Below are 23,890 nucleotides of genomic sequence, written 5' to 3' on the forward strand. Positions count from 1 at the left end.
ATGGCGCCGAGGCCTCGGGCTTGAGTGAGATCTTGGGCCGAGGACCACGCGGTGGCGGGCGGCGTCCGGCGGAGCGAGACCGTGGTCTCTCTCGGGCCTGTTGCTGCTGGGCCGGTGCGGCGGGCGCGGGGCGCTGCTGAGTTCGGGCAGGCGGCTGTTTAGGGCGGCCTGTTGCGGAACTGGAGCGCTTTGGCAGAAAATGTCTCATGGCCTGCGAAGTCTTCTGTACCTCGGCGAATCGGTCCGCGAAGTCCTTCACGGAGGATCCGAAGAGGCCAGTCGGTGAAATGGGAGCGTCGAGGAACGCAGAGCGCTCCGACTCCGCCATTTCGGAGAGAGTCAGCCACAAATGTCTCTCGGAAACAGTAGCTGAGGCCATAATCCTGCCGATGGCGTGTGCGGCGGACTTTGTAGCGCGAAGAGCGAGGTCTGTGGCGCTACGTAAGTCCGGAACACTGATCGCGCCCGGGCCTTCCTCGTCTAGCTTGCAGAGGAGGTTAGCCTGGTGGATTTGGAGCACCGCCATGGTGTGCAGCGCCGATGCAGCTTGTCCGGCGGCGGAATACACGCGGCCGTTCAGAGCTGACGAAGTGCGGCAAGCTTTAGATGGTAGGACTCCCTTAGCCCGCCGTCCAGCAGAGGGTGGGCAAAGGTGAGTCGCTACAGCCTCCTCGACCGGGGGGAGAGCGTGGTAGCCTCTGTCGCGAGCACCGTCCACTACGGAGAATGCTGACGAGGCAGAAGTACGTACTCTGGCTGAAAATGGCGCCTTCCACGATTTCGCTACCTCTTCGTGAAGCTCAGGAAGAAAGGGTGCGTGTCTGGAGGGGGGCGCAGCGCGGTCTCCAGCGAGGAAGCGGCCATCCAGCCGGTTGAGTGCAGGTTGTTCGGGCGTCGACCACTCGAGGCCGAGGCTCGATACGGCCTGTGTGAGCAGACGCATCAGCTCTGCTTCGATGCTGATCTTCCCTCCTCGACGTTCCGGAACGGCGGGGGAGGGGAGGTCCACAGAGCTCGCCCATCCCTCGCTCTCCGAAGTGAGAAGCGAACAGCAATCGTCATCCCCCTCTGATACGGCTTGCTGGTCGTCCTCCATAACGGACAAAGCGGCGTGCTGCGGCTGTTGTCCGTCGGTGAGCGACTCAAGCGACACGTTGAGAGGAGCTAGCGGCGGTGGCGGCGGCGAGCTCCTCGTGGAGGGAGGTTCCGGGACCCGCTGAGCGCGGCGCTTCTTACGGCGCGGCGCTACAGGGGGCGGTTGAGCAGTCTCGGCGAAAGATGCAAGGCGAGTCCGCAGAGTCGCGATTGGCATCATGTCGCAGTGATGGCAGCCGCCATCACCGAGAGCGAGAGCTGCATGTTCCTCGCCCAAGCAGGAAACACACAGTTCGTGGTGGTCCCCGTCGATGAGCGCGGCTCGGCAGGAGCCGCAGGAAACGCGAGACATCTTTAAAAAGACACTCGTTGCTCTTTTGTGAGGAAAAAATGTGTGCCGCGGTAGGCGAACACACACACAAAACACACACAAAACTGAAAGGATATTCCACGCCGGAGAAGCGCAGCAGGGAACGGCGGCTGAAGGCGGCGATGACCAGCGGCTTCAGGTAAGGGCTCATCCTGCTGAGGTGCTTGTTCCAAACGGCTGTGGCGGCTCGAATCAATCCAGCGATGCGTGCAGCTTCGTTGAATTTAAGAAAATCGGCGTGTTAGACAGCTATGCTCGTATTTATAGGCCTAGGCCACGCCTGTTTGGGCGGGAGGTGACGCAGAAGGGCGCGAAGCGTCCTCATTGGTCAGCGTCCTGGCCTCGCATAGGCTGTGCTTTTCTGGCAGAGCAGCCAATGGGTGAGCTGTATTGCTCCGCCTAGGTTGTATGCTTCAGAAAAGCGTTTTACATTATTACAAAATTAAGGATTAATTTTAGGCTTCAATCTCGACAAAGAAATATCTTTCCCGTAGCGTTCTTCGACGCAGTACGAGAGAACTCTACGTAAGAGAACTGCTGTAGTTCTGCATTTAATCTCGTCGCATGATAAAAGACGAATTTAAACGTTAAAGAGCTTTTCAGATTTATCTGGTTTAAAACCACAATAATAATAATAAAAGTATTATCAATTGGCTAATAATAATAAAATACAAATCAATAGCCCAAATATTAACATAACATTTGCATAGTAGCTACATTTCAACAAATAATTATTAGAAAATAATTAATATGATTCAAATTATGATTTTAAACTTATTATTACCTTCGAATGTTATTCTTTGACCTTGTATCTAGTTGTTTCCCCATATCTTTTTCAGATAAAAAAAGAATAATAATAATTAGCCCGAAAAATATGAACACACGTCATATGCATTAACATTTTATATATAAATATATATACATATATACACTTCTTCAATGTTGTTGTCATGGCTTCTGTGCTGCTATTGTATAATATTAACTTTAGCCGGGCTCTTTATCTGTCTTTAGAAATAGGAAATGAGTCACTTCTCTTCTTTGCTTGTTTGCTTTCTGTCTGGTTTCAATGAGTTGTGTTTATGTCTCTTTATGAGCTCTTTATGTCTCACGTGAGTGAACAGTGAAAGAAAACTTGTTGTTGCCATAATAAGGACTTTACTGTTGAATGTTTCACTGTTAGTTGCTTAATAAAGGTCTTTCCTTGCTTTTTTTTTCTTTTATACAGTCTTTACATTTCACAACTGTTCTGCAGTTTATTTATAGCAACAGGGTCTCTATGTAGTATTTTATGGATTGCTTTGGTATATGAGTTAAAATAGCTCTAAAAAACTGATATCAAACCTCTGAATTGCTGATTTATTTTGATGCCGTGAAACGGTGCTTGGAGACATGACGTGCTCAAGACTCATCAGCATAATAATCCTCCTGCTTCTGCATATATATATAAACCACAAAAAACCTGAGCTCACCCAAGTCCCTGCCTCCTAAGACAAACCACACAACGAGACAAAAACACTGCGGCTTTGCAGCGCCTTCATCTTTATAACCACAACCTATGGAATCACCTTTTTAACCCTTCACAAAGACCGTGCATGGACCAAGAAAGGTCTTGAGGACTTTTGCAAAGCCGTAAACTTTCTTTTTACTACTTACATGGTGGCACGTTTTAAGAAGCGCGGTAAAGTGAACTCTCCGATCGAGCGCTGCGCGTAACGCGAGGTGGCTCGCTCTTATTCCGGATTTTGAAGTTTATTACAGCAACGTTCAACATTGGAGAAGCAAAAAATCGCCTCGTAAATTATGTCTGCGTTTCTTCTGCGTGTAACTATGAGCTCGTGCGCGTTAATTTCAACGCGATTAACCTGTAGGAGCGCGTAAACCTCGCGCGTAAAGCCTGAGGGGAACCGATCTCATCCAACTTTTTCGGTTTGTGGAAGGCGCGTTACTCAGCCTAACGGACTTTATATAGATCCTGGCTATTTTGGCTAAAACACTGACTTTCTTGCTGGTTTAAAGTGCCCTTACCTTTGCTGACATTGTTGTGATGCGCATTCCGGTAGACCCGAACACCAGCCGCAGGTTCAGTCCGCCGTCCAGCAGCCTTCAGCCGGTGGCGGGGAAGATGAGCGATGTGCAGCAGGAGCCGAACGCGGCGGTGCCGAGACTCCGACAGCACGACAACCGAACCATGGTGGAAATCATCGCGGACCACCCCGCCGAGCTCGTGCGCACGGACAGCCCCAACTTTCTGTGCTCAGTGCTGCCGTCTCACTGGAGGTGCAACAAAACTCTCCCGGTGGCGTTCAAGGTCAGAAACACTTACGGATTTAATAGTGATTTACAAACATTAGTATTTAGGCTACATTAAACTACATATATGTTTTTTTTCTTCTTCTAACTATTAAGATGCACATTAACTCGCGATGTGTTTAGCATTTTAGACATGAACAGTGGATCAGTTAATACGTTCAAAAATCAATATATTGATTATTATTAATTTAAACCAGCTAATTATTTAACCAGACTGGTTCCATTGAGATTTAAATCTCCTTTACAATATACCTGGCCAACATCCAGACAACATTAAAATACATAACTTAAAAAAAAATAAAAATAGTAGGAAAGAAAAACGCAGCAATTTATAACAGTTACAATAAAATAATTATATTTAACTTAATTTTAATGTTTATGTAAATGTAAACTCACAGGCCTTGACTTTACATATAAGGTTATAAATACTTCATATCTAATCAAACTTTTATTTAAATGTACATGAACAAAAAATCTGCACTGTTGGGTTTTTCCTGTAATCCAGTTCTTTAAAGACTTATTGATGGACACGATTTATGATGTTTACCAGTGTTTCTTTTCCACATCAACACATCATCATGTGCTTTAATGTTAATAATAGTATGCAGTTGTTATTGTTTTAATTATTGTTCGGGGTTTATTTTGTGGGCGATGTTTAAAATGAGAAATCCTGCCGTGCTTGGAGAGAAGTGAAATCTGAGAGATTTGAAGCTATTCATAGATACAAACACATGCATGTTTAATCACGCGGCCTGAATTACACACAACTATTAATACTTTCACCAAAGATAGAGTATTTCATATACAAAGGCATAAAGTATCTGTAACCCAGGATGATTTCAGAGTCATTTTGTTCTGTAAACCTTTGCTCGTTTCTGTGAGCTTGTAGAAACTGAACCAGCTGCTCCTGCTCACATTGAACAATAACATCAAAAACATTCACCTGAATTTAACATACTTTTTACAGTTTGTTATTTTAGGGAAGAAACTGTAAATAATAGTAATTTTGGCAATAAGTAAATGTGTGTGTGTTTTTATTTACATACATTTTCTAAGTGCCTTCAATGGACTTACTTTTATACAAAAGGGGATATTATATATATATATATATATATATATATATATATATATATATATATATATATATATATATATATATATATATTCAAATTTGCTTCAGACATTTTGTTCATTGTTTATTGCTGAATCAATAGTAATGTTTAAGTCTTGGTGTAACTCATATTGTGGACTCACTGATATCACCTGATGTTTTCCAACCAATTTAATGTGATTTTGTTTTACATACAATTTGAAAGCTCACCTTAAATGACAATATTTTTCCTAATGATATATTTGCATGTTTGAATTGATTTATTGTGTTATTATTGTGCAATACAGCGGTTTAGTTTCAAAATGTCACCTAAATCTGGATCACAGCAGGCCTGTTTTGATCCGGATTGAGACAGTATATGAATCAACAGTGTGTTTTCTGCTCAGGTTGTTGCTCTGGGAGATGTTCCTGACGGGACCGTGGTGACAGTTATGGCAGGGAATGACGAGAACTACTCGGCAGAGCTGCGAAACGCCTCAGCTGTCATGAAGAATCAGGTGGCGCGTTTCAACGACCTGAGATTTGTTGGCAGGAGTGGAAGAGGTTGGTACTTCCACTTTAATTTTATTTATTTTTCACTGGCCGCTTCGTTTGCTTTGGCTGAATCATAAAAAGGGTCAAATCACGTAAGACATTCGTTTACAATAAATGACATGTTGGAAATAAAAGTTTGGCATTCGGTGCACGATCCAAGTTGACAGGAAAAGTCCAGTTTTGCCGCAAACACCCAGATAAAACGGATTTATTGCTGTTTAAGAGTGTATGGATGGCATCTGTGTAACTTGTAAAAAGAAATGTAAATATGATGCAAATTATGCATATTTTACATAAACACAATAGGATACTGTCCAAGATTCCTCACTTACGGATAACACTGAAAAGAAAAGAGCAGAACTGGAACCGGATCACAGAGAGGACTCAGCATTATTATTTTCCACGAGCGTCCAACATTTTGAGTGCTTCCACGTTGAGGATAAAGAAAAAGGGTGTGCTCCCAAAAAAAATAACTGTCATTGAAGTGTTCCCGAAGCTTAAAACACTAAAAAATAAAACTTACAGCATGTAACTGTTGCAAAGTAAAAATGGTATTTCCATTTAATATTTTTCTGTTACCCTACAACCCCCACCAAAAAAAAAAAATCTTTATAGCACATGAATGCGGGCTCAAAGTGCTCACAGACTGCTTATGTGTGGATGAATGCTGCTTTTGATATGCTTGCAATTATTGTCAAAGACAAAATCCTGCTCTTGTGATCCTGTCGGAAGAAGGCATTGAGCGCGCGGGGCTTTGAAGAGAACGGGACAGGAGATCACAGGAGCGCCCGTCTGCTGCTGGAGGCTGCGTATCCGAGGTCTAGACTTGCCCTACTAATCCACACGGGCACTTAAAGTGAAGCACGTACGTGTGCAGCAGGGAATCCCTCGCATGGCGCCCACAAACTACACACTGAATCTGGATGAAAACAACTCCAGGTGTTTTGGGGAAGCGCCGCTCCACTTATATGGGCTTTTTCAATGGCTGATGCCGAGATATATAGAGAGCAGGGTGTAGCCGATGGCTGATGTGTGTTGTGATGAACTGATTTTGTCTGATATTTGGTTACTTTTGAGATTTAAGGATAGAAGTGGTTGGTCTGCCAGTGTCAATTCAAAAATCTAAAAAGAAATTATATAAATATGTATAAAATATACAATATAGAATTTAGATTCAACAATTATTTATATCATACTTGCTATCACTAAATTCTATTGTGAACACACACACGCAGACACACACACGCACACACTCTCTCTCTCACACACACACACACACACACACACACACACACACACACACACACACACACACACACACACACACACACACACACACACACACACACACACACACACACACCTATATATATATATATCACTGGGCCAGTACATTTTGAAAAAGTACTGCCCCAGGTACAGCTTTTGTACCTTTTTTTTACACACACACACACACACACACACACACACACACACACACACACACACACACACACACACACACACACACACACACACACACACACACACACACACACACACACCGTTTAGTTCATGTCGGTAAGATTTTTCAATTGTTTTTGAAAGAAGTCTCTTCTGCTCACCAAGGCTGCATTTATTACATCAAAAATACAGTAAAAACTGTAATATTGTGAAATATTATTACAATTTTAGTTAACTATTTTCTGTGTAAATATATTATATAAGTGCAATTTATTCCTGCATGTGACGCAAAGCTGAATTTTCAACATCATTACTCCAGTCTTCAGTGTCACACGATCCTTCAGAAATCATTCTAATATATATTAGAATGATTTCTGAAGGATCGTATATATATATATATATATATATATATATATATATATATATATATATATATATATCAGGATTATTGTCCTATTAATCTTTTTGTCTTATAAGAAAAAGGTCTTAAGGCCATTGCACACTGAGTCCGAAATTTTCGTATGCGTTTTTTCGTATTCGTGATTCGGTGGCTCTGAATTGTCAAAGCACCATTCAAACACCATTCAAACTGCTTGTTACGGATGCGAAAAACGCAGAAAATCGAACCCGTTTCGATTTTTTTTATGACGGACGAAAGTTTCGGAGGCAGTGTGCGAGCGTGATTGACATAACGTGAGGTCGTATTTATTTTTTAACGTGCGAAAATTTCGGATGCGAATTTCGGACTCAGTGTGCAATGGCCTTTACTTTGCAAAACACATGCTCAAAATATTTGAATATTACTGTAACCAATGCAAGGCTGTTGGTAGATTCTGGAAGTGATTTAAATGGGATGGATAAAGAAAGCTTGAGTTATGTAATCGGCCAAGTGGACATAAATATCAAATGCAATAATCGACTGCTACTCTTTATGTCTGTGGTGGTTAAATCAGTGGCATTTGCGTGTGTGTTGAAGACACCAGAGATCCAGTCCAAGAGGACACGGACGTGCAAACAGTAGTTTGTGGAGCATTCGGGCTGGTCACTGGACGTCCTCACACACCCCCCAGCACGCCACGGGTGCGCATCCGTGTTATCTCCTCACAGCTGTCACAGTGAACAAGGCTTGGCCCGCTTGGAGACCCACACCTTCACGGGCTAGAGTTTCCTCTATCTATGACACGGGATCTGGAAGAGGAAGTCAGGGAGGAGATAGCACAGCATAAGGAAATTAAATATGGAAAACGATACGATGCACTGTGTGGAAGATTAAAATAAGATCGACCGCAATCAAACAAATGACATCAGGAAAATAGCGCTCCTTGAATTACCGTATGCAACGCCGTCTCCTGGGGCGAGACATAATGTGTTTAACATTTCATTTATGCAGGAACACATTTCTGTCTTCAGAAGCGCTTATGAGTGGATTTGGCTTTGCTGGGTTGGTTAGGTCAGGGCGGGATGTTTGTTGTTGATCAGGAGTTGTGCATTTCACATGTCTCTTTCTGTTTAGGAAATCATTTGGAACAGAAAAACACTGCTGGATAAGCCATGCGTTTAGGATATTTTTAGTAGCTGGGCACCAGGCGTTGGATGGATGGCAGATGCCAGGGTTGGTGGAGCGGTTAGACGCTGGGCTGGGCCGTGGTGTGTGTTGGGTATCAGCTCGCTGGGAAGGGCTCGGGTGGGTCCAAGAACGTGCTTTTGGGGGCTTGTGGACAGATTCCTGTGGGGGGAAAGAAAGAGTAATTACATTAGCAAGACTTATTGCGTAACGTGTACAGAAATGTTGGTGAATCAAAAATCTGGCAGTCCTAAAAACTGCTTTTTACAATAATATATGTTTTACTCTTTCTAATTAAAGGTAGAAAGTGTAAATTCTTTAGCAATACATGTTGCAAATCCAGAAAATGCATGATGAATTGAAATGTTGCAATTCTAGATGTGTTTATTCTGTGAAATATATTGTTGAATGAGATATTCACTCAGTATTTTTGAAAACTGGACTATTTTCATTTTATGAAGAAAATTTGCCTCACCTCTACAATGTTTGCATGATGTGGATGGTTGCCAGGGTGTTGCTATGCAGTTGCTAAGGTGTTCTTCTGAATGGTTGCTAACTGATCATACCCAAAAGCTTGTTATACTTGGAGTTGGAGTATTACAAGTAAATCCTATTTCAGTCTTTCATCTTCAAAATGTAATGTTTAATTCTACTTGAAGTTTCTTTGTAATTATTTGTGCAATTTACTAGCAATTTCGGAATAGGGTCAATGGTCCACTTTAGACATTCTACTAACTATTAGTAACTTATGTCAACTAACTGTCATTAGAGTATTAGACTGTCTGCTTGATATCTGCTAACTCTTTATTTTAATGCTCCCTCAACAGACATTCTACTTAATATAAGTAACTTTGCAACTACAAGTTAACTTATTCTACTAACTCAAACCTACTAAACCTAATGACAGTTAGTTGACATACAGTTACAAAGTTACTTATAGTTAGTCAACTAAAGTGGACCATTGAAATAAAGTATAATCGGAAATTGTTTCAAGTAAAACCAATATTTTCAATGTATGAGCTATATTAAAGCTTCATACCGATTTTTTTCTTCTTCTGTGGTGTGTTTACAGTATTTTACAGTTAAAATTACACTCGTTGTTTTTTTTTTTTTTTTTTACAGTGTAGCTAGTGAAGCATAAAACTCAACAAATGGGCTTGGTGACCTTAGATTATTTGTTTGAAAGCTTTCCATTCCAAGAGTTAGTCAATTAAACCTAGTTTTGAAGACATGCTGCCTGATGCACGAGCTAGAAGGCAAAGCCAAGTGTAGCTGCCTGTTGTATTGTGTCAGTGCCTTTCCACCCACTTCTTCCTGTCTTACTTGCAGATCGCATCTCTGAGAATGTGTCATGCTTGACTTCACAGCATGCTTCGCACATTACACATTACTGCTGAGTCTGCCTCATTAGAAGTATCTTAGTATTTCCTGTCCTCTACCGACAGAAAGGTTCGCCTCAAAGCACGTTTTAGCTGAACAATATCTTATGTCGAAGTTCATTGGAAGTGAGCTCACACATTTATGAACATTTAATCTGAATAAAAAGAGAGAAGTTGTTCAGTAAAAGATGAAAGATCAGTGAAAGATCAGTCACCACAGGACCCCACCTTGACACCCAACCCTTGTTTTTAATCACACATGAAAGAATTATAACTAATTACAGCACTTCTGTGGAAGTTTATCCGTGGCTGAATTTTAAAATGGAAAATCGAAATGGAGCATGAGAACATGCTTGAGAATGTTAGCAAGATTCTGTAGTTTTTTGCAACAGTTGAGATCTAAAAGTAAAAACATTTTCTTCATTAAGAAATCCTGTAAGTATTCTGTATTCTGTAAGTATTTTGCGGTAAATTATATATATATATATATATATATATATATATATATATATATATATATATATTAAATTGTTTAAATATAGAAAAATAATACATATGAATAAAAATATCCAATTTATATTAAATATTATTATATTTAAATATTTCAATATTAATAATAATAATAAAAATAAAAAAACGAAGAATATATATTTAATATATATATATAAATATATAATAACTTTTCTGATTATCATATGCTTTTATATAATATCATTAAACTTTTTCTTGGAGGTGTTAAGAAAAAAATTAAGTGCATCAATAACTTCAATACCCTGCATTTATTGCATTATACTTGTTTAATTTTCCATATTACCTTAAATTATACATTTACAAGATCCCATTGTAAAAGTGTGCCCATTTATGAAGCTCAGAATCAATTTCGCTGGACATTTTTATTATTACATTATCAGCCCTTTAAATCAATAATGGTTTATTGAAACTTGTTGACTTGCTGTCCCATAAACATGCCTGTGTATTTATTACGTCTATGTACTGTCAGTTAATGATTATCCTAAGTATATACAAATGTTATTCATTTAAGAAGTGCGTACGCAACACATTAGTGTATTATAAAACCAATTGAACATAAGGTCTTCTGATTAACTGTTAATTAATAAATAAAAATAATAGCCTATTATAATTGAACATCATAAATTAGTTTTTTTCATAACTGAAATATTTTGACATTTAACACTTAATTTAACACACAATTACACTAAAGATAATTGAGAATATATGTAGGGTAAGTGCAAATATAAGCGAGAAGCCGAAAAAGCAGACGATGCGCAAAAGAAAGAAAAAATGCCTGAACAAGATCGACAATCTTGTCAAGATTGACAAACAACATTTGCTCTTTTTCATCACCACTAGGTTAGGGCGAACAAAGAACAAGATCATGTCAAATAATTATCATTAGAGGATTAGAAGAATGTCTGCTTAATATCTGCTATCTCTTTATTGTGATGCTCCTCTAAGAGACATTCTAGTACTTTAAGTAACTTTGTACATGCCAACTTATTCTAACCCTAACCCTAACCTACCAGTCTACAAATAATGTTGTGCTAAGCACATTTCTGGTGGGTCTAAAGCCCCAGCAAGCCCAACAAGCCCTGTATGCGTGTTCATTCTATTAAATATACTGTTTAATGAGTTATATGTTCACTTAATATTCGAAAATTGGACAATATTCATTTTTTAAACCTCTACAATGTTTACATGATGTGGATGGTTGCCAGGGTGTTGCTATGCAGTTGCTAATGCGTTCTGAGTGGTTGCTAGGTGGTTGCTTACTGGTCCTACTCAACCAGTAACAGTAATGACAGAGGCCTAGCGCAGTCATTAAGCCGTTTGCATGTACTGTACGTTATATAACCTAATATGGCCTGTTTTATGCATTTCTGATTTGTCATGTTCAACAACTGAATATTACAAATTCAAATCTCAGCAAGGCTCACTTTCCGAACCAATCCCATTATTGTCCGTTGCGCCCAGGCCTTTTCAATGGCTCGAGTTCCTCGCAGTTAAAATCCCACAGTCATCACCGTCACCAGCAGAGAAATGCAAATGACCGCTGCGCAATGAATGCGACACATTGTCCGGCGGATTAATCGGGTTTGAACCTTTTTTGTGTTTTGCAGGAAAGAGCTTCACGCTGACAATCACAGTATTCACGAACCCACCGCAAGTGGCGACTTACCATCGAGCCATAAAGGTCACAGTGGACGGACCGCGGGAGCCGCGAAGTGAGTACCAAATATCACACGTCATGTGATCAGCACGCGCAAAGAGCGCACGAATCCAGAGATGAATGATTTTGTGCAGCATCGTGGCATAGCGCCCAGCCAGTGGGACGGGACGTGTGGCCCGATGCATGAATTGATGCATAGATTGTGTTACGGTACTGTTTTAAAAAAAGGATTCAGCACGCCTCAATGCACAAAGACGGCCTTTGAGGAGCTGCAGGCACGGTCAGCGAGAGGCAAATACAAACACGTGCTGTCAAGGCCGCTTGACTTGTGAAAATGTTTACTGTATTGGCCTCTTGTGTCTGTCCATCAACGTGCTCTTAAGAGCGAGCCGCTTGACCTTTGACCTGTGCTCTGGCTCTGTTCTGAATGGAATAATAGTGTACCGCACACTGCTGGTTTTTTATAAACCTCCTCATCGCACACTTTTGTACAAAATTGCACAAAAAAAAAATGCTTTTTCACAATTTCACTCAGAAATTGCTTACATTTCACAATTAACTGCAAAGAAATGGCAAGCAACACGTTGATTTAAAACGGGAACTTTTGAAGTAGCAAACCTTAGGATTTTCTTGTAAAATGTACTCCAATTATCTTTTTTTATTAGAAAAAAATATTTTTTACAGCCACATTCTGAATAAAACATTTAGCATAATGAGGTCATGTGATTTAAAATACAGTTTACATTTTATTTAAATAAATAAATCAGAAATATTTATATATATATATATATATATAAATTGGCTTTCAAAGTACACAGTAGTATTCAATATGCAGTAAGCAAATATTCCATTCTCAAAACAGCCGATGAAAAATCGAGCACATTGCATTGTGGGATACAAGGTTTGCTCAAATTGCGGCAAATGTTGTATGTCATGCTGGAATTGAAGCCATGCAGAAAATTCACACTCATTAAAGGAATAGTTCACCCAAAAATGAAAATTATGCCATAATTTACTCACCCTCAAGTCATCCGTATATGACTTTCTTCTTTCAGGCGAACACAATCAGAGTTATATTTAAAAAATATCCTGGCTCTTCCAAGCTTTATAATGGGAGTGAATGGTGCCCAAGTTTGTGAAGCTCCATCCATCCATCATAAAAGTAATCCAAGTTGACTCCAGTTGGTTAATGAATGCCTTCTGAAGTAAAGCGATGGGTATTTGGGTATTTAAATCCATATTTAAAACTTTATAACTTTTTTTTGCTTTCGGCAACGGCCGTATGTGTGTTCACGAGAGTCGAGTTCTGGCCTTCCAGGATATTTTTTAATACAACTCCACTTGTGTTCGGCTGAAAGAAGAAAGTCATAAACACCTTGGATGGCTCGAGGGTGAGTAAATTACGGGCTAATTTTCATTTTTGGGTGAATCATTCCTTTAAGAATAGTTTACTAATCTGAACAAAGCCGTGCTCATACTTCTGTATATGAAGCATTGAAAGAATAATCCATCCTTTTGTTGGGTTACAAAAGAAGGTCAGGATGTATTTCCAGAAAAGAAAAAACAAAAGCCATTTTATCCATCAATATTGGGTCATTACAGGATCAGCTAGATTTATAGGAACCATTGTGACATTTCTCAGACAGAAAAGAAACTTTGATGCTTTGTTTTACCGATACACTGAACAGATACTTGTCACGGAAAAGAGAAACAGCCCATGTTCTCTCTCTCTCTCAGAGGAACCCGATCTGGCAAAAAGCTCAAGTTTTGCTTCAATTATGAAAAAGCCACTTCATCCGAGTTGATGTCTGGACTTGAGTTGTGTGTGCAGTCCTCGCCGTTCTCGTGCCTAAACTTCTCAGTTGCTCTCACTACCTGAAAAAAGCCAACTGTTAGAAGACGCTGCCAAATTTCATTTTTCACACTGAGCCCCAGGACCCGTAAACACACACAAGCTGTCATGAATTACTTTCATGTGGCAGAGAATGGAACCAGGAACACACAGTGCTTGACTTTCTTTAGTACATGTTTATATTAAAGTCTGCTGCAATCTGACATTACGGCCAAAGTTCTTCACAATAATCGAATAAAAGCAGATCGGATTCTGTCGACAGTTAGCGGTGACTGACAGATGTTTCTTACGTTTAAGTTTTAGGCAAACTTTTTCCATTTTCGGTCGTGAAATTACTCAAAGCGTTCATGACATGACAGCAAGCTTTCAATGTGCTGTTACTATGCGTTTCTAAATGATTGCACAAAAAATCCCATTAACTTTCAAAGAGGGAGCTGAGATATATTTAAATACCACGTATCATAAAAAAACTGATTTGGATTAGTAAGCAACCACATAGAAAGGTGTTAATAAAGTGCAACAGTGCCCACCCGGAAGTGGGTTTTTACAACAACAACAAAAATCTCAAGGGGAATTTTGTACAAAAAAAGTCTTTGTTAAAGAGCCATAAACCAAGCAAACCAGCTATGAGGGAAATCACATTTGACACAAACTTTGATTTGAAACAAAAATATAAAAAAATCTGACAAAAAGGCAAAAGTACAAACCTGTGAACTCTACATGAGAGAAAGAACTACAATCCCATGAAACACTGCGAATTAACCGAATTAAAAATGTATTTCAATTAAAATGATTAATTTAAAGTTGTTGATAGAGTATGTATGTATGTATATATATATATATATATATATATATATATATATATATATATATGTATGTATATATATATATATATATATATATATATATATATATATATATATATATATATAGGCCTATATTTACTGTAAAAAAGTCAGTAAAAATAGAGTTTAAAAATATTAAGTAATTTTCTGTATAGTTTTTTGTAAAAAATGTTTTACAGAACTTTTAGAAGAATAATGCATTGCATTGTGTTGTGTTTTTGGGTTAATGGAAATTTCTATAAAGTTACTGGATAATGTCTTGGCAGGAAATGACCAGTACATTTTCTGTTTTCGTTTTTTTGCAGTGTACATATACAAATATGTAAGTATTTAGACAGCGTAGGGACCGTCTCGATGACCTCGTTCGTCTTCATGGGAGTGGGCGGAGCTAAAGAGCACTTTTAGATCGATTTGCTCGCAACGTCTGATGGAATTTTCTTCACAGCATCATTAGTTGTTTTTCACCACTGTTAAACATGATTCTTTACAAAAATAAGTTGAAATGATGCTTTAAACAAAAGCATATACCATTAATTAACAAAAGGTCAGCGAATCATTTACTGCTAAAAATGTCCCTATGGTGAAAAATGAATTGACCCTTTTCACATTTCCAGGTTTCTCAGAAGTGGAAGTCATCATAGTTGGGTAAAATTAAATAGCGGTGAATGAGCGACTACATTAATAATATTTTTTTGCGTTCCAGTTTGCTCAAATAGCAAAAGAAAATCTCCACAATAGTGTTTTCACAACTTTCAAAAAGAGTGAAAAAAAGATTGATAATGGTAGCCGCTGCGTTAGAAACACCCTCACAGCAGCGTTAACTAGTTATTTGCAATTTGATGCAAAGGTAATATAATACTAGACATAGTGTTATAGTACATACATATTTTTTTTTTTTTATATAATAATAATATATATATATATATATATATATAAATAAAACCTTGCAGGATTTATGATGCCTATGACGCTAAAACGCATCTTCAGTCTGTGAAAAGTGTCCATGGAGTTTTTAAAATCTGGAACCGCACTCCTATCAGAACACCTTAGCAACCCCTTAGCAAAGCGCTGGTTACCAACCCAGAACATCTGAAGCATCAACATTTCATCTCGCATCGTCGCACGCCATCATACACATAAACACAGTCTGATGTAGATCCAGCCTTGGCGCAATATCCTGGCACATTTGTAAAAAGAACATGCCAACCTGCCTGGCACACATCTGTCGCCACTGGCCTCGTATTCACAGATAACTTTCTGGCGGCTAAACCAACAATATCACTTCTTAAAGTCTCGTTTTTCCCCTCTTTACCTCCTCATCTCAATTAACATCTGGCAGCAGCGTTTTGGAGCCGCTTTATGCCAGTGTGTGATCTTCATTCATTAGCGGATTAATCGTGCCCTCGGGCATCTCTGATGTGACGAGGCTTTCATCTCGCGCAGCTCATTCATCTTCAGGTTTTCTTTCTGGCTTTGTGTGCATGTGTTTATCAAGGAAAATACCAGCCGATGACACGGCTTCTGTTGGTGTAAACACAGACTGGGTTTTTTCTTTCAGATGTTGCGTAATTACAGAATTATATAGTTGGTTGATGTCTTTTTATTTCGTTAATTAGTATAAACGGGAGTAGATACCGTATTGTTGACTAACGTTGAAAAACGTTTTCATTACTTAAAATAAAGTAAACATTACCTGAAATAATATATATATAACATATAATAATATAAAAAGACATATACACTTTTTTTCTTTGTAATAATAACATGCAACAATGAATCACAAATAAGACCAGGACAATTTTAATGGAATTAAATCAATTTTGTTTTTACATTCTTAAAAATAAAGTTACAAAAGAACCATTTTGCTTAGTGTGAAGTGTCTAAAGAACCTTTTTCCACTATAAATAACCAGTCCAGTGGAAAAGTTCTATGGATTTTAAAGGGATAGTTCACCCAAAAATGGTAAATTAAAATGGAAAATTATCCCATAATTTACTCACCCTCAAGCCATCCTAGGTGTATATGACTTTCTTCTTTCAGACGAACACAATCGGAGTTATATAAAAAAATGTCCTGGCTCTTCCAAGCTTTATAATGGCAGTGAATGGTAACTAAGATTTTGAAGCCCAAAAAAGTGCATCCATCCATCATAGAAGTAATCCATACGGCTCTGCAAGGGTCAATAAAGGCCTTCTGAAGTGAAGAGATGCATTTTTATAGGAAAAATATCCATATTTAAAACTTAATAAACTATAACCACTGGCTTCCGGTAATGGCCGTACGAGCAGTTCCGGCAGAAGAGTGACCTCTGACCTCTGCATGACGTTTTGAAGAACGCGAAAGCAGGTTATAGCAAAACAAAACACCGGTCATGAATTAGAAGAGAATTCTCTAAAATGAGAATTTTTAAATTTGAGTTTGTTATTTGTTTGAACCGCGAGAGGCATCTATTCTCACCGAAGCTTACGCCACGTCATTTGTCATGCGTCGGGTCAGAGGTCACTCTTCTGCCGGAACTCAACTCTCTCGTCAATGCGCGTAAGGAACCGGGAGCTAGTGATTACAGTTTTTAAAGTTACAATTATGGTTATTTTTCTTACAAAAAGTCATCGTTTCACTTCAGAAGGCCTTTATTAATCCGCTGGAGCCGTATTGATTACTTTTATGATGAATGGATGCGCTTTATTAGGTTTCAAAATCTCAGTTATTCACTCCCATTATAAAGCTTGGAAGAGCCAGGATATTTTTTAATGTAACTCAGATTGCGTTTGGCTGAAAGAAGAAAGTCATATACACCTAGGATGGCTTGAGAGTGAGTAAATGATGGGATCATTTTCATTTTAGGGTGAACTATCCCTTTAAGGGTTCTTCACGGAACCACAGATGTAGACCTTAGACCTTTATTTTTAAGAGTGTATGTTGACCTTAAAACCCATATTAGCCTCTCTGAGGTTTGCTGGGGTCTTTTATGATATTGAACAGCTTTTATTTAGGCGAATAATGCTTCAGGTCAATCTCCTCCCCTACATGATCTATCTGGAGGTCTTTTTCTCATCCTCGTCTGCTGTTGAGCGGAAGGCAGGTGGCCATGCATGACACATTCAGAGGCATTTAGAGTTGCGCAACGTCCTGTGAGTGTGTCGTGAAGCTGCCTCTGCCTGTTTACACATTCCTCCTGCGCTTAAGAGAGGAAAACTGAGAGAGAGACACAAAAACTCTCATTCAGAGAGACAGACAGACATTCAGGCCTTTAATTAACTTTCAACGTCATACAGTTCTTTTCCAAAGGACGGTTTTATTGGTCCGAGGTTGCTCTTTCATTGCTCATGCACAAGACTTTATTGAGTTCGCCGTTAGGTTTATGTATCAAATTTGTCTTGGATGTTTCTCCTGAAATTCCGACACAACTGAGACGATTGTTTACACACTTCATAAGAGGAGGTTAAACGGTGTATATGTTTCTTCTTGTGAACTTTTTTGTCATTAAAAGTGTTCACACTTTTAAAAAAAAATAATTCTTACTTTCTCATTTACTTATTGTTCAGATTGCGATGATGCGTGTTACTGAATCTGTTTTTTTTTGTGTAAGTGAGATGAGTAAATGCACACTCACATTTAGGTCCCTATTTTATCGATCTGAAATGCAAGTATCAAACGCGAAACGCAAGTAACTTTGTGGGCGGACCCCACGCAAATCTAAAATGGGTTGGTCTGAAGTAGCTTCATTATTCATAGGTGTGGTTTGGGCGTAACGTGAAATAAACCAATCAGAGCGTCCTCTCACATTCCCTTTAAGAGCAGGCGCGCTTGCTCCATGGCGGATTGCTATTATAACGGCGGATTTGCCAGCGCATGCAACTTACATGACGGTAAAGTTGATTTCGCAGTCATTAGAATTTAGTTTCCTGGTTCTTGATGGACAACCCACTTTGTCAGATGTCCTTATATACCGATATGTATGGCCACTATTGATCAAACAGGTTTGATCCGTCATTACTACAATAAGCCTGAATAATTTGGATAAATGAGTAAGCTATTCAAGGAAATCTAGGATTCACATCTTCTTGGACACCACAATGATTTCCCTTGTGTGGTAATATGTTTCCAAGTAATTATGTATGGTTTGCAAAAATGGGAACTGCTGTGTAGATGAGAGAAGCAAAGTGTATGCGCTTATGCTACATTATGGCCAAGCATGCGCCCTTAAAATAGCATCTGAATAATGCGCCACTGACTTTAGACTAGGTTTTTCTTGGTCTGTGGCGAAATTGTTTTCTCAAACCACAAAATAGCACCAGGGAACGTTTGCGCCGGCGCAAGTTCATTCCCTAATTTACCGACGTGCGTCTGTGGAGGGAAAAGCCCGCTGTGCGTCGGGTGCAAAATAGTAATGATGCATGCGTCGGCGTACAAAGTCATTTGCGCTGGGTGCAAGATAGGGCCCTAAGTCTAGAACTACAATAATCATTTAAGCATTTACTCATGGTTTCTCTTAACATGGGGACAGGAGAGCTGTCAGTCAATACATGGGAAGACAAAGTAACTTGAATTACTTATTTGAAAAAGTAATAGTTTGTTGTAAATTTAAAAGTAATGTGTTGCATTACTCATTACTTAAAAAAAGTAATCTGATTATGTAACTTGTGTTACTTGTAATACGGTACCCAAAAAAAACGGACTGATGCGTTTCTAACAGCTTGCGCCAGCGCAAACCCTCTTTTGGTGTTAAAAAACTACTGTCCGGATATGCTAAAGGCACGGGGGTAAAAATTTGTGCTGAAAAGGCGTGGACAGGGTTATTTTAGCGGGTTTCCCTTTCAGACGCAACATTTATGGGAGGAGAGCATTTAAATAAATCACGCAAGGTGATTTACTAAGGTTTGCGCTAGTCAATTTACTCTTTGCTCCTTTATTTACCACCCAAAAAAAGCACGTCTTAAACCAGACGCTAATTTGCGCTGGTCTTGGTCGACTGCGTTGGTCATTATGGAAATGATCCGGCTGTCTGTTCTTTAATTTGCATGTCGTCAGTAGATCACGCGCAGAACTTTCCACTCCCATCGGCGCTAATTTGCTGTGTTTAGTAAATCTGGCTCACTGTCTGTTTTCATTGTTACTAAGGTGGTCTACACCTTGCCCTAACCATTTAAGCCATTGAGAAAGTGCAGATATATTTTGTCTAGCATGAAATTCCCCAGAAACGTGTACTCATTTGTAAAGAAAATATTCCTTGCGAGATTCAACCCGGAGACGGATCCAATGTTCTTTAGCCAATGGGAGCCAAGACACACAAGAAGACAAGCATCAATATTGTTGCTCAAACTAAGTGCGTAACTCAAGCGAATGCTGCGTCGAATCGTGTTGTTCTTGCTGTTGCTTTATGAATTGATCAGATTTATGGCTTTCGTTTTATGTCGATTCTGCTCTACACAGCAGCTCTTGACTGGTCTCGTCGCACAGGGCCATGAGTGTGAACCGCACGCTGCTGTAATCATTTGGCGGGTCTCGTGTAACTGTGGTTATTAAGAGCAATTTGGACTAATAGACTGGGAGGGGCGGCTCAGACCGTTCAGAGAGGGCCCTGTGTTACTTTTACCACCATGACTGCCAGTGTTCCTCGCACACCATCATAATAGCAGCATTCTTACGCCGATATCTGATCCTTTAGTGCTGGTTTGTTGGTGGGCTTGACACGTGAAAGACAGTCTCTATAAGCATGTGAGAGGGAAAAGAGCAAAATCAATATACATTCACGTCAACTGATTCTTGTTATGTCATATAAAACAAAATAAGTTATTACAAAAGTTTGCATTTTAAAAAAGCAGATAGATACAAGTACAACTAAGAACAGTAGCACACGTGAGACATATGGACTTCATCTTTAAACTGTTTAGGGAATGTTGGCTTCACTCGGTTGGTTTATAAACCATTTATTTTACTATGGCATATACTTACAGATGTCTAAAGCCTAAATGTAAAAATATAGAGTGTAACTTATCTTGCAGAGTTTGTGCTATGAGGTGTTATTGTAGTATCAATGCGATACTAATGTAGTTTTTATTAATATTTTGAATTATTTTTTATTTTTTATATGTTCTGTTTTCATTTGAGTTAAAGTTTAGATGTCTATTTAGTTGTTATTAATTTTATGTTAAAGGTGCAGTAAGCAATTTCTGAGAAACACTGTTGATATTTGAAATCAACCCAATCAAACACACCCTGACTTCATTGCTCCGCCTCCAAAATGCACGAACACACAATGCAAGAGTGAATGTCTCTTTATCATAGCAGAAGCGAAGCAAAACAAAGCTTTGCGAAAACGGAAGAACAAAAAATTAACACAGTACACAGTATATAAAAGCAAGAATTGTTTGGTTAGTCGCCAGCAGCACAGCCGCTCCAGACAAATAATGACGAAACTTTTATTTAAAGGCTTAATTAATGCCCCGTAGACCGATCCTTTGCATTACGATTGCAAACAGAACCAATAATGTCAGAAATGTGATGTGTAGTCAAATGTCCCTGTGTGAATGCTGTTTAAACAAGTGTTCTTCTCAGCCATACGCTTGCTGTACTTCGTGGAGTTTTGACATGTTTTAAAGACCTTTTAGTTTTAATTAACTGTAATAACCCTGGTGCTATGAATGATTCCTCAAATATTGTGTGTCATTGAGGAGAGCTGCACTGTAACTTTACTAAGCAATCAGATGTACCATTTTCACCCGCTAAAACAAGCACAAAATCAAAAATACCACGTAGTTATCTAGACACCAGAATATTATTTTAAAAAACAAACATTAAGCAACCACCAAGAAATGGGCCAAAAATGATCAGAACAGCATAGCAACCCACACCCATTCATATTTTCTTAATTAAAAAGTAATTTTCTTCAAAAATATATACAGAATCATTCTTTACTAGACTGTATTGCATATTTTTTGGTCCAGTGCTGTGATGTGGTGTCACTGGAACGTCACTGAAAAAAACAAACTAGACTGTATTTATAAAGGTAAATCCATGCAATTTTTGTGCATGTGAAAAGTGCACATTAAAGTTCCCTGCTTTGCCTGTGTTGGCTCTGTTAATTAATGCCACCTCGCATTGGGGAGATGGAAAACATGGCTTGTTTTTAAAAAGGTATTTGCCAAGATGATCCGTGACGCTGTGTTTTGACTGCCATGAAGACGGCTGGAAAAGAGTTATTGTCTCATGCAGAACTTAGCCAAACACGTTTCACAGAGCAGGACGGTAAACGGTGTAAATGTTCTTCAGATGGAGTCTGTCCGCCACAATCGAATTTTCACACATCTTTTTCATTTTATCTCACACTTTTTTTTCCTCATTCAGTTTGTGGTACACCGAGGCTAAAGGATCCTGTGGTAAAAGGGACTTTTGATTGCACTCACATAACAACCAAAAACAACAAATTTAAATGTTATTTATATATATATAAAAAATCTGATTATATATATATATATATATATATATATATATATACATACAGGTGAAACTCAAAAAAATTGAATATCGTGCAAAAGTTACTTTATTTCAGTAATTCAACTTAAAAGGTGAAACTAATATATTATATAGACTCATTACATGCAAAGTGAGATATTTCAAGCCTTTATTTGTTATAAGTTTGATGATTATGGCTTACAGCTTATGAAAACCCCAAATTCAAAATTAGAATATTGTGAAAAGGTTTTTACTGTAAACCCTAATGCTGAAAATGATTAATTGGTTTGAGTAGGACAAACTTAAACTAATTAGTTCAGTCAAATGAACTTTTATGAGTATTTAGCACTTTCTTTTTCTTTCAAGTTCACAGAACTCATGTATTTTAAGTAAACTGAACTGTTTCATTGTTTTGAGTTTCATGAAATTATTTCTTTTAATTTAGACGAATTTAAGTTTAACTGAAACGGCTGGGATGTCTATTTCCCAGCATGCTTTGCCGATGGCACTCGAAAGGTAGAGTAAATGCTAAAATTAAGAGTAATATTATGGGCTTTTTTTGTGTAAGATTAATATTAAGTGGGAGATTTAGTAGTGATTAATGTTTTGTTATGCTAATTTAGAATAATTTCTGTTAATGTTGCAGGATAGTTATCATGGTGACAAGTAGTGCATGCGCTTAATTTGAGAGCAAATAATAACTTTATATTGTTGTGCTCATACAGCAAGTGCTTCTGTATAACATACTATTGCTAATATGTTAGCAAATTAGTATGTTTATCTTGTTAAAGCTAACTAAGTTTATACTAATAAAAGTGTTCACATTGAGATTGCATGAAAGTTTTAAGTTAATTGTATGAATTAATGCACTCATACATTTTAATTGTTCTTAACTTAAAATGTTTAAGTACAAAATAAAAATCTGCTAGTTCTGCTTACTTAAACTTTGAATTTCAGAACTTAAAAAATTTTAGGCAATTGATTGCCTTAAATGTTTTGAGTTCTGCCAACTTATTCAGGTTTACAGTAAGCCATAATCATCAAAATTATAACAAATAAAGACTTGAAATATCTCACTTTGCATGTAATGATTAAAATCTAATTACATAATCTGTAATAAAAATAAATACATTTTCCACTTATATAATATAATACTCGTTTTTATAAATACATAAGTAACATTTCCCTCATGCAGGTTTGTAGCCCTGTTTTCCCCTATACTGTAAGAAATCCTTTAATGCTTTCACCGGCCAATGAAACAAACAAATCTTTCTTTTGCAGCCTCAGTGTTGTGCCGCCACATGTTTCAGTGTATTGTTTGCATAACAGCTTCTGACAATCAATATGTTGCACATAAAATCTTCCATTGAGCCAGATTGTTTACGTTGCGGTTTGCGCGGAGCCGCTCTAATTGCTCAATGCCGAAATGAGCATTAGCCGTGAACCTGTGATGTTTCTCTCTCTCTTTGAACGTCGCTCTGCGAGTCCAGACAGGTAAATGCACACAAAACGCATACGGTAGGGCTCTCAGACAAAAGCCAACACAGGCCATTGAAAATAAACCTATATAAGGATGGCTTGCATAAGAAAGATCTGCTTGTATTTACCTCAAGAACACTTTCAAATGAGAAGTGATATAAGACAAGTATGTGACTGTTAGTGTTGGCACAGCAACTTGATGTTTTCTATCAGCAATAGACGGTTACACATGGCTAGCAATATATTTGGCTGTTTTAGGATCATG

The 23,890-nt window shown here is 38.6% G+C and overlaps 2 protein-coding genes across 4 annotated transcripts in view; one reads left to right on the plus strand and one right to left on the minus strand.

The window, feature by feature from the left end:
* supt3h (SPT3 homolog, SAGA and STAGA complex component) overlaps positions 1-3,642 on the minus strand; it is a 130,713-nt gene extending 127,071 nt beyond the window's left edge. The window contains exon 1 of one of the 2 annotated variants that reach the window (XM_079631900.1): positions 3,491-3,642. In XM_079631900.1, the coding sequence (XP_079488026.1) occupies positions 3,491-3,517 (27 nt within the window). In that variant the 5' untranslated portion in view covers positions 3,518-3,642. The remainder of the gene's footprint in view (positions 1-3,490) is intronic. The other variant, XM_079631902.1, reaches the window with a different exon arrangement.
* runx2a (RUNX family transcription factor 2a) overlaps positions 1-23,890 on the plus strand; it is a 71,097-nt gene that overhangs the window by 26,296 nt on the left and 20,911 nt on the right. For both annotated transcript variants that reach the window (XM_079631898.1, XM_079631899.1), the window contains exons 3-5: positions 3,526-3,773; positions 5,273-5,429; positions 11,945-12,049. In XM_079631898.1, the coding sequence (XP_079488024.1) occupies positions 3,526-3,773; positions 5,273-5,429; positions 11,945-12,049 (510 nt within the window). The remainder of the gene's footprint in view (positions 1-3,525; positions 3,774-5,272; positions 5,430-11,944; positions 12,050-23,890) is intronic.

This window comes from Phoxinus phoxinus (assembly GCF_949152265.1).
Source record: "Phoxinus phoxinus genome assembly, chromosome: 13".
NCBI lineage: Eukaryota > Metazoa > Chordata > Actinopteri > Cypriniformes > Leuciscidae > Phoxinus > Phoxinus phoxinus.